The sequence below is a fragment of the Scyliorhinus torazame genome, chromosome 25 (genome assembly GCF_047496885.1).
Source record: "Scyliorhinus torazame isolate Kashiwa2021f chromosome 25, sScyTor2.1, whole genome shotgun sequence".
NCBI lineage: Eukaryota > Metazoa > Chordata > Chondrichthyes > Carcharhiniformes > Scyliorhinidae > Scyliorhinus > Scyliorhinus torazame.
Window position 1 is genome coordinate 2,131,019 of NC_092731.1, and position 12,029 is coordinate 2,143,047.

At 44.4% G+C, this 12,029-nt stretch overlaps 1 protein-coding gene across 2 annotated transcripts in view; it reads left to right on the forward strand.

Moving 5' to 3' along the window:
* The window catches only part of shkbp1 (SH3KBP1 binding protein 1), a 63,579-nt gene that overhangs the window by 38,157 nt on the left and 13,393 nt on the right, over positions 1-12,029 (forward strand). For both annotated transcript variants that reach the window (XM_072489890.1, XM_072489891.1), the window contains exons 10-12: positions 4,483-4,598; positions 4,680-4,767; positions 7,142-7,258. In XM_072489890.1, coding sequence (XP_072345991.1) covers positions 4,483-4,598; positions 4,680-4,767; positions 7,142-7,258 — 321 coding nt within the window. The remainder of the gene's footprint in view (positions 1-4,482; positions 4,599-4,679; positions 4,768-7,141; positions 7,259-12,029) is intronic.

Sequence of the window (12,029 nt, forward strand, 5' to 3'; positions counted from 1 at the left end):
ATTTGGAAGAAAATAGACTTATCAGTGATAGGCAGCATGGTTTTGTGCAGGGAAGGTCATGTCTTACAAACCTAATAGAATTCTTTGAGGAAGTGACAACGTTAATTGATGAGGGAAGGGCTGTAGATGTCATATACATGGACTTCAATAAGGCATTTGATAAAGTTTCCCATGGCAGGTTGATGGAAAAAGTGAAGTCGTATGGGGTTCAGAGTGTACTAGCTAGATGGATAAAGAACTGGCTTGGTAACAGGAGACAGAGAGTAGTGGTGGAAGGGAGTGTCTCAAAATGGAGAAAGGTGACTAGTGGTGGTCCACAGGGATCCATGCTCGGACCACTGTTGTTTGTGATATACATAAATGATCTGGACGATAGTATAGGTGGTCTGATTAGCAAGTTTGCAGATGATACTAAGATTAGTGGAGTTGCAGATAGCGAGGAGGACTGTCAGAGAATACAGCAAAATATAGATAAATTGGAGAGTTGGGCAGAGAAATGGCAGATGGAGTTCAATCCAGGCAAATGCGAGGTGATGCATTTTGGAAGATTTAATTCCAGAGCGGACTATACGGTCAATGGAAGAGTCTTGGGGAAAATTGATGTACAGAGAGATCTGGGAGTTCAGGTCCATTGTACCCTGAAGGTGGCAACACAGGTCGATAGAGTGGTCAAGAAGGCATACAGCATGCTTGCCTTCATCGGACGGGGTATTGAGTACAAGAGTCGACAGGTCATATTACAGTTGTATAGGACTTTGGTTAGGCCACATTTGGAATACTGCGTGCAGTTCTGGTCGCCACATTACCAGAAGGATGTGGATGCTTTAGAGAGGGTGCAGAGGAGGTTCACCAGGATGTTGCCTGGTATGGAGGGTGCTAGCTATGAAGAAAGGTTGAGTAGATTAGGATTGCTTTTGTTGGAAAGACGGAGGTTGAGGGGGTACCTGATTGAGGTCTACAAAATTACGAGAGGTATGGACAGGGTGGATAGCAACCAGCTTTTTCAAGAGTGGGGGTGTCAATTACAAGGGGTCACGATTTCAAGGTGAGGGGGAAAGTTTAAGGGAGATGTGCGTGGTAAGTTTTTTACGCAGAGGGTGGTGGGTGCCTGGAACGCTCTGCCAGCGGAGGTGGTAGAGGCGGGCACAATAGCATCATTTAAGATGCATCTAGACAGATATATGAACGGGCGGGGAACAGATGGAAGTAGATCCCTGGAAAATAGAAGACAGGTTTAGATAAAGGGCCTGGATCGGCGCAGGCTGGTAGGGCCTGTTCCTGTGCTGTCATTTTCTTTGTTCTAGCAGTTATTAAGTTTTTATGACTTTATTGTAAAGTAACTTTTATTTCACTTAGATTGTAAAAAGTACCTTTAATCTAAATTTTTCAAACACGACTAAGTATTCATTTTGAGCATGACCTCATCTCGTGGATCTCTGATTACATTGTATCCTTTGTGATGTTCAAAAATGCTTTGATTTCAAAGTGGTGTGACTTTTGATTCCTGTCATTTCTATTGTTTTATTATTATCAAATTGTGTCCCCAGATCATAATTTAGACTTTGATTTGGGTCTAATATGTGTTCTTGTTGTCTCCAGCTTTCTTTAAATTACCTGATGTCAGCAGAACTTCACACCTATACATTTGTCACCTAATTCAACTGAAAACCTCATCCATTCTTTTCCATCTGCTTACTTAACTTCAATGAAGGTGTGAAATATTGCTTTTAGCTTTATACTAAAAATTCAGTCGGTTGTGAGTTCAAAGACTTGCCTCACATTTAAACATTTGTCACCTAATTCAACTGAAAACCTTATCCATTCTTTTCCATCTGCTTACCTAACTTCAAAAGGAGGTGCAAAACATTGCTTTTAGCTGTATACTAAAATTCACTTGATTGTGTCTTGAAAGACCTTGTTTTGTTTGCTAAGCCTGCTTGACTAAGGCTATCTGCATTTTACAATCCTCTCCTCCGACTGCTGTTAACCCTTTGTGGGATTTTCCCCGACATTCTCTCATGTTTCTTAGATCAGGTATTGCCAGACTTCCATGTTTCAAATTACATATCTTTCCATATTTTCAATTACAAAGTGCATGCGAAGGCACCGGGTGTGTGCCCTGACATCATTGCACCCTCGCGTGATATTCTAGTGTTGGACGCACACGTGAGTCAGACACGTGCTTGCTGACAATCAAGAAGCCAGTTTGAATTGAACAAACAGCAGTTGCAAGTCTGTCTTTATGGTCGGTGGGTGGGCGGGTCATATGGCCGGGAGACCTTTATGTTTAAGACTCATGTTTCACATCCACCCCTGCTCATGCCAACTTCGGGCAGACTCCAAACATAAAATTCAGGCCCACGGTTATTGGGGGTAGATGGGAACGTGGAATTCAAAACTCTAACAGACCAACCATGATCTTCTATCGGAGCAGGTCCAATGGGCTGAATGGCCTCCCTCTAGAACTTAGAACAGTACAGCACAGAACAGGCCCTTCGGCCCTCGATGTTGTCCGAAACCAAGATCAAGCTATCCCACTCCCTGTCATTCTGGTGTCCTCCATGTGCCTATCCAATAATCGCTTGAAAGTTCCTAAAGTGTCCGACTCCACTATCACAGCAGGCAGTCCATTCCACACCCTAACCACTCTCTGAGTAAAGAACCTACCTCGGACATCCCTCCTATATCTCCCACCCCGAACCTTATAGTTATGCCCCCTTGTAACAGCTACATCCACCCGAGGAAATAGTCTCTGAACGTCCACTCTATCTATCCCCCTCATCATCTTATACACCTCTATTAAGTCGTCTCTCATCCTCCTCCGCTCCAAAGAGAAAAGCCCTCGCTCCCTCAGCCTTTCCTAATAAGACCTACCCTCCAAACCAGGCAGCATCCTGGTAAATCTCCTTGGCACCCTTTCCAATGCTTCCACACCCTTCCTATAGTGAGGTGACCAGAACTGCACACACTACTCCAAATGTGGTCTCACCAGGGTCATGTACAGTTGCAGCATAACCCCGCAGCTCTTAAACTCAAGCCCCCTGTTAATAAACGCTAACACACTATCGGCCTTCTTCAAGGCTCTATCTACTTGGGTGGCAACTTTCAGAGATCTGTGGACATGAACCCCAAGATCTCTCTGTTCCTCCACATTTCTCAGAACCCTGCCGTTGACCCTGTAATCCGCATTCAAATTTTTCCTACCGAAATGAATCACCTCGCACTTATCAGGGTTAAACTCCATCTGCCATTTTTCGGCCCAGCTCTGCATCCTATCAATGCCTCTTTGCAGCCTACAACAGCCCTCCACCTCATCCACTACTCCACCAATCTTGGTGTCGTCGGCAAATTTACTGACCCACCCTTCAGCCCCCTCCTCCAAGTCATTGATAAAAATCACAAATAGCAGAGGACCCAGCACTGATCCCTGTGGTACACCGCTGGTAACTGGTCTCCAGTCTGAAAATTTTCCATCCACCACCACCCTCTGTCTTCTATGTGATAGCCAGTTACTCATCCAATTGGCCAAATTTCCCTCGATCCCACACCTCCTTACTTTCTTCATGAGCCGTCCATGGGGAACCTTATCAAACGCCTTCCTAAAATTCATGTATACGGACTGCTCCCATTTTGTGTGTCTTCATTTCTCAGATGGGCTAAGAAGTCAAGGAAGGGAAGGAAAGTATTGGAGATGGACTGTGAGGGTGACAGGTGTGGAAATTGAAAGTAAAATTGCTGAATGGCTCCAGTTCACGCTCCCCGCCACCTGGACGCCTGCTCGGTCAGCGTGACATCAGTATCTTCATTTCTCTGCCCTCTCACCCACTCCATCTTATCTCCCTTTGAACTTGCTTCACTCTTCCCTTCTCTCCGGTCTAACACTGACTTTGTAATCAAACCCACTGATAAAGATGGTGCTATTTGTGTCTGGCATAATGACCTCTACCTTACAGAGGCTTTGTGCCAACTCTCAGACACTCCCACCTACCCCAGATTATGACCTCAAACAAACATCAAACCATTGTTTCCAGGACAGTCATTTACCATCATCCCAACCCCCTCTCAACAACACAGGATTCAAAATGTTAACTAGTTTCTCTCTCCACAGATGCTGCCAAAGCTGCTGAGTTTTTTCTGTACTTTCTGGTGTCCAACATCTGCAATGATTTATTTTTGTGGTTGTCGTTATTTCAGCAAACATGCAAACAATGGTGAATTGGAACAGGTGGCAAGTATTTGGGGCCCATACCCCCGTGAGAATCAGTGCCTGTGGGAACAGTACTTGCAATCTACTAGCAAAGATAAAAATGTTTCATCTTTTTATTCCTACTGCATTCAAATTCCGCTCTGGGAGAATCTGAAGGAAATGGAACAAAGTTAATGTTTCAGACCAATGAACTTTCGTCAGAAGATCGAAGTTGCTGATATCCTGATTTGTGACCTCTTCTCCTCTTCTTTTCCACCATCCCCGTCTCCCTGCAGGAATCTTTAGCCTTGGAGTCCCAGTGGAATCTTTGTTCTTTGTGGGTAATCAACTGATTGCAACAAGTCACACTGGTAAAGTTGGTGTGTGGAACGCAGTCACCAAACACTGGCAGGTAGTAACTCTCTAACTCTCTAACTCTATCTCCCCCTTTGCTGCTCACTCTCTCTTGCCTCACAGTTCGTTTCTCACACAGATTCAGGATGTAGTTCCAATAAACAGTTACGACACAGCTGGGTCATTGCTCATCCTTGGGTGTAATAATGGATCCATTTACTATATTGGTAAGTGAAACATTTCTCTTTTGATCCCTTACCCACTCTGCCTGCCCCAGATTTCTGGGTGCTATCATTCAGTGATTCTTTCTTCTTTGTGCAATGAAACATTGGGGTTTTCTGTAATCCTGACAACATCAGATAATCGTGTTGGGACAAAGTGAGAAGGTTTGAAATTCCTTGCCCATGCAGTGGAGGTGCTGCTTGACATCTTTAGAACATGTAGTGGTTCCTACATGTCAATGTTTAATTTAAATAAAGTAATTAATTAAATGCAAAGTGTAAAGTGAGCAGGAACTTGAGCAGCAGCTGGTGTGACTGATTTAAAAGGTTGCAGATTTAATGGGTAGCATGTTTATAGATGTCATCCTGCAGCATAGGGTATGCAGGGAGTCACAACTAGACTGTCGAAGGACTAAGCAGGTAGTGCAGGAGTCACCCGAGTGCATCTGACTCTCCAACCTGGATTTAGTTGTGAACAATAATGAGAATGACAGTTCCTCTCAGGGATGCAGAGTCACATCCACAGCATCATGGGGGTTCAGCTGCACAGGAAGTGGGGGCGGGGACGAAGTTTCGGAAAGAAATAAGAATAGCAGATTTGATAGTTCCTGCAATGACACATGTGATTCAAGGATGTCACTGCAGGACATGAGGGGGCCGAGGTTGTGGTCCTTGTATTGATATCAATTACATAAGGAGAAAGAGGAATGAGGTTCTGCAGGCAGATTTTAGGTAGCTAAGAAAGGAATTAAAATGTTTGACCTCAAAGTTGGTAATCGCTGGAGTGCTTTTGGGGTCACATGTTGGAGTCTAGAAAGAGGAGAATAGTTCTGATGGACGTGTGGCTGCAGAGATAATGCAGGCAGGAGGCCTTTAGATTCCTGGAGAATTAGGACTGAGTTTGGGGCAGGTGGGTTTTGTATAAGGTGAATAGCTTTCTGTTAAAATGGTTGGAGAGGTGTGAGTGTTATTGGGGAGGGTTTAAACTTGCTCCGCACAGGAGTGGAGAGCAGAACATCGATTCAGAACAGAAGCAGAACCTTCAATTGAAGGCAGAAGATTTAAAGCTTTGAAAATAACCTAAAAAAGGGTTGTTCATTGATTTGATGAAAAATAATTAAATGCAAGAGTGAATAAGGCAGGTGAGCTGCGGCAGACACTCCGAATTATGATGTAGCTATTGTTGAAATGTGGCTCCAAGAAGGGAAAGGGAGGCAGCTGAACATTCCCAGTAACAGGGTTTTCAGACAGGGGATTAGAAAAAGCTGCTGCTCACAATATTTGGCAATTGGTCAGAAAAGGAAAAGTCTATGCAACCCAGGGAAATTGGCAGGATGGATTCAAAATTGGCTTATTGGGATGAAGCACGGTAATGGTTGGCTGATGTTTTTGTGCCCGAAAGGCTGTTTCCAGTCAGGTCCCTTGCTGTTCATGGTTCAATGGTTTAGAATAGACTTAATTGCAGGAACATTGATTGAGGTGTGAAGACGATGCAAAAACTTGTGTCGTTGATTGTGGGGAAGAAATTTGTAGATTTTATGACAGTATCAAAGGACTGGCCAGGTCAGAAACACATAGCAAATGGAGTTCAGTCTGGAGAATGTGAGGTGATGTGTTTGAAGAAGGCAAACAAGACAATACATAAACGCTGGATATTGAGAAGTGTAGGGAAACAAAGGGACCTTGGAATGAATGTCCACAGATCCCTGAAGGTAGAGAAGGTGGTTAACAGATCATATGGGATACTTCCTTCTATTAGGAACAGAATCAAATGGGAGTAATGCCAAAAGTGTACATGTTTTAAAAACATATTTTAACAAATAGGTTACTGCATAGAATTCTGACCACCACGTTACAGGAAGGATGTGACCATACTAACGAGGTTACAGAGGTGATATACGAAACTGTTCCCAGGAATGGAGATTTTTAGCTCTGAGGAAAGATTAAACAGCCTGAGAATGTTTATTTGGGACAGATGAGACTGAAGGAAGGTTAAGTTGAGCTGTATAAAATTGGGGAGCCTGAATAGAGAAGATTGGAAGGCCAAATTTCTCCAGTAGAGAGGTTAGTAGCTGGGGCAGAGAATTTAAGTCATTGGTGGAGGGATTAGAAACAATTCTGGTTGAGGGTGTCTGAAACTCTGCCTCAAACGTCGCAAAAATCTCATCACATTTGTAAAGTAGCTAGATCTTCCCTTGAAATGTTATTGCCTACAGGATGCAGGAAGAGCTGCAATGTGGGATTAGGCTGAAAGGCTCTTGATGGCCTCACAGATGCAATGGATAGAATAATCCCCTTGCTGTACATTTTCTACGAGAATGATCCTGTGACAATCTCTCCCTCTATGGAGTCTCAAATTGGAGTGACATTTGTTTTGCAGATGTACAGAAGTTTCCCCTGAGGATAAAGGACAATGATTTACTTGTTACAGAACTTTACTGTGATCCCTATGAAGATGCCATCACAGCTCTCAGTGTCTATCTCACCCCAAAAACCAGTGAGTGATAATTTATCCTGCTATTCGAATGCTGCTTTACAATGTCTAAATCTTCCATTTTGGCTGAAATATATCAGCTTGGCTTATTGAAATAATCCATAGAATCCCTAGCGTGCAGAAGGAGACCATTTGTACATCGGGTCAACACCGAGCCTCTGAAAGAGCATCCTACCTTGGCCCACTCCTCCACCTTATCCCTGAAACCCCACCAAACCTGCACATCTTTGGACACTAAGGGGCAATTTAGCATGGTCAATCTACCTAACTTGCACATCTTTGGACTGTGGGAGGAAACCCACGCAGACACAGGGAGAACGTGCAGACTCCACACAGACAGTGACCCAAACCGGGAATTGAACCTGGGACCCTGTCGCTGTGAGACACCAGTGCGAACCACCGTGCCGCCTTGGTGGAGCTCTGTGACAGCACAGCCTGACTGAGTGAGTGCTGAACTGTCAGAGGCACCATTATAAACTAAAGCTTTGTTTGCCTACTCTATGTCACTGTCCAAAGAGCAAAAATGCTTTGGTTCCAAACTGATACCTCCCAATAGCCCATCTCTTGGCTGTTTCCGGGATTTTGCTGAGTGGAAAACGCCTTGCTATGATTTCCAAGATGTGTTGGTCTTCACAGTGGAAGACACAAATAACGTGCCAATAATTGTTGGAAAGGAGGCTATGGCAGGTGAAGACCTAGAAACGATCATTATCACTAAGGAGATAGTGTTGGGCAAGCTAATGGGGCTAAAGGTCGACAAGTCTCCTGGCCCTGATGGAATGCATCCCAGGGTGCGTAAAAGAGATGGCAAGGGAAATAGCAAATGCGCTCGTGGTAATTTACCAAAATTCGTTGGACTCTGGGATGTTTCCAGCAGATTGGAAAACAGCAAATGTGACGCCACTGTTTAAAAAAGGAGGTATACAAAAGGTGTGTAACTATAGGCCGGTTAACTTAACTTCTGGAGTGGGGAAAACGCTTGAATTTATCATCAAGGAAGAAATAGCGAGACATCAGGATAGAAATTGTCCCATTGGGCAGATGCAGCATGGGTTCATGAAGGGCAAGTCATGTTTAACTAATTTACTGGAATTTTTGAGGACATTACTAGCGTGGTGGACAAAGGGGAACCGGTGGATGTGGTGTATCTGGATTTCCAGAAGGCATTCGACAAGGTACAGCACAAAAGGCTGCTACATAAGATAAAGGTGAACAGCAATATGGGTAATGTATTCGCATAGGTAGAGGATTGGTTAATTAGAGGAAAGCAAAGATTGGGGATAAATGGGTGTTTTTCTGGTTGGCGATAAATGGCTAGTGGTGTGCCTCAGGGATCAGTGTTGGGACTGCAGTTGTTTACAATTTACATAGATGATTTGGAGTTGGGGACCAAGTATTATGTGTGAAAGTTCGCAGGTGACACTAAGATGAATGGTAGAGTAAAGTGTGCAGAGGACACAAAGTCTGCAAAAGGATATAGATAGTTTAGGTGAGTGGGCAAGGGTTTGGCAGAGGGAGTACAATGTTGGTAAAATATGAGGTCATCCATTTTGGTAGGAGTAACAGCAAAATGGACTATTATTATTGCAGCATGCCTGCCGTGCAGAGGGACCTGGGTATCCTTGTGCATGAATCACAAAATGTTGGTTTGCAGGTGCAGCAGGTAATTTAAAAATAAATAAATTTAGAGTGCCCAATTATTTTTTTTCCAATTAAGGTGCAATTTAGCGTGGCCAATCCACCTACCCTGCACATCTTTGGGTTGTGGGGGTGAGACCCACTGAGACACAGGGAGAATGTGCAAACTCCACACAGACAGTCACCCGGGGCTGAGATCGAACCTGGGATCTCAGCACTGTGAGGCAGCAGTGCTAACCACTGCGCCATCATGCCGCTTAGTGCAGCATGTAATTAAGGCGGCAAATGGAATTTTGTCCCTCATTGATGGAGTTTAAAAGCAGGGAGTTTATGTTGCAGCTGTATATGGTGTGGGTGAGGCCACACCTGGAGTACTGTGTACAGTTTTGGTCTCCTTACTTGAGAAAGGATGTACTGGCACTGGAGGGGGTGCAGAGGAGGTTCACTAGGTTGATTCCGGAGTTGAAAGGATTGGCTTATGAGGGTAGACTGGGACGAGACTCATTGGAATTTAGAAGAATGAAGGGGGATCGAAAAGAAACATATAAAAATTATGAAGGGAATAGATTGGATAGAAGCAGGAAGGTTGTTTCCACTGGCGGGAAAAACTAGAACCAGGGGGCACAGCCTCAACATAAGGGGGAGTAGATTTAGGACCAAGTTGAGGAGGAACTTCTTCACCCAAAGGGTGATGAATCTGTGGAATTCCCTGCCCAAGGAGGCAGTTGAGGTGACCTCGTTAAATGTTTCTGAGGCAAAGATAGATTTTTGAACAGTAATGGAATTAAGGGTTATGGTGTTCGGGCGGAAAGTGGAGCTGAGTCCACCAGAAGGTCAGCCATGATCTTATTGAATGGCGGAGCAGGCTCGAGGGGCCGAATGGCCCACTCCTGCTCCTAGTTCTTATGAATAAATGAGAGAGAATTCTGGTGATCTGATAATTTGCCACCTGTAAATTTAAATCTTTTTCACAAGTGGATGCAGTTGTTACAGCAAAGTCAGATCAGCAGCTGGTGGTCGTGTTGACCAGCGACCAGAAACAAGGTGCCAACGAGCAAAGAAAAATTACAGCACAGGAACAGGCCCTTCGGCCCTCCCAGCCTGCGCCGATCCAGATCCTCTATCTAAAACTGTCACCTAATTTCTAAGGATCTGTATCCCTCTGCTCCCTGCCCATTCATGTATCTGTCTAGAAACATCTTAAATGACGCTATCGTGCCCGCCTCTACCACCTCCGCCGGCAATGCATTCCAGGCACCCACCACCCTCTGCGTAAAGAACTTTCCACGATATCTCCCTTAAACTTTTCCCCTCTCACCTTGAACTCGTGAACCCAGTAATTGAATCCCCCACTCTGAGAAAAAGCTTGTTGCTATCCACCCTGTCCATACCTCATGATTTTGTAGACCAATGAGGTCCCCCCTCAACCTTTCTCTTACTAATGAAAATAATCCTAATCTACTCAACCTCTCTTCATAGCTAGCGCCCTCCATACCAGGCAACATCCTGGTGAACCTCCTCTGCACCTTCTCCAAAGCATCCACATCCTTTTGGTAATGTGGCGACCAGAACTGTATGCAGTATTCCAAATGTGGCTGAACCAAAGTCTTATACAACTGTAACATGACCTGCCAACTCTTGTACTCAATACCCTTCTTGACCACTATCGACCTGCATTGCCACCTTCAGGGTACAATGGACCTGAACACCCAGATATCTCTGTACATCAATTTTCCCAGGGCTTTTTCATTTACCGTATAGTTCACTCTTGAATTGGATCTTCCAAAATGCATCACCTCGCATTTGCCCGGATTGAACTCCATCTGCCATTTCTCCGCCCAACTCTCCAATATATCTATATTCTGCTGTATTCTCTGATGGTCCCCTTCACTATCTGCTACTCCACCAATCTTAGTGTCATCTGCAAACTTGCTAATCAGACCACCTATACCTTCCGCCAGATCATTTATGTATATCATAAACAACAGTGGTCCGAGCACGGATCCCTGTGGAACACCACTGGTCACAGTTCTCCATTTTGAGACACTCCCTTCCACTACTACTCTCTGTCTCCTGTTGCCCAGCCAGTTTTTTATCCATCTAGCTTGTACACCCTGGACCCCATGACACTTCACTTTCTCCATCAGCCTACCATGGGGAACCTTATCAAACGCCTTACTGAAGTCCATGTATATGACATCTACAGCCATTCCCTCATCAATCAACTTTGTCACTTCCTCAAAGAATTCTATTAAGTTTGTAAGACATGACCTTCCCTGCACAAAACCATGTTGCCTATCACTGACAAGCCCATTTTCTTCCAAATGGGAATAGATCCTATCCCTCAGTATCTTCTCCAGCAGCTTCCCTACCACTGACGTCAGGTTCACTGGTCTATAATTACCTGGATTATCCCTGCTACCCTTCTTAAACAAGGGGACAACATTAGCAATTCTCCAGTCCTCCGGTACCTCATCCGTGTTCAAGGATGCTGCAAAGATATCTGTTAAGGCCCCAGCTGCTCCCTCTCTCACTTCCTTCAGTAACCTGGGATAGATCCCATCCGGACCTGGGGACTTGTCCACCTTAATGCCTTTTAGAATACCCAACACACCCACCCTCCTGATGTCGACTTGACCTAGAGTAATCAAACATCTATGCCTAACCTCAACATCCATCATGTCCCTCTCCTCGGTGAATACCGATGCAAAATACTCGTTAATAATCTCACCCATTTTCTCTGACTCCACACATAACTTTCCTCCTTTGTCCTTGAGTGGGCCAACCCTTTCTCTAGTTACCCTCTTGCTCCTTGTATATGAATAAAAGGCTTTGGGATTTTCCTTAACCCTGTTTGCTAAAGATATTTCATGACCTCTTTTAACCCTCTTAATTCCTCGTTTCAGATTGGTCCTATATTCCTTATATTCTTCCAAAGCTTTGTCTGTCTTCAGTCGCCTAGACCGATTAAATGGATCAAATAAATGGATATCTCAATGTAGAGAACAGCAATCAATCACAAGACAGTCATTCTCACCTGTTTCGTTTTGATCTTCGGGCAATCTGAAGAGATGGTTAATAAGAATCAATTAGCCGTCCCTGAAGGAGAGTAGAAACAATCTGGGTTTTTTAGCTA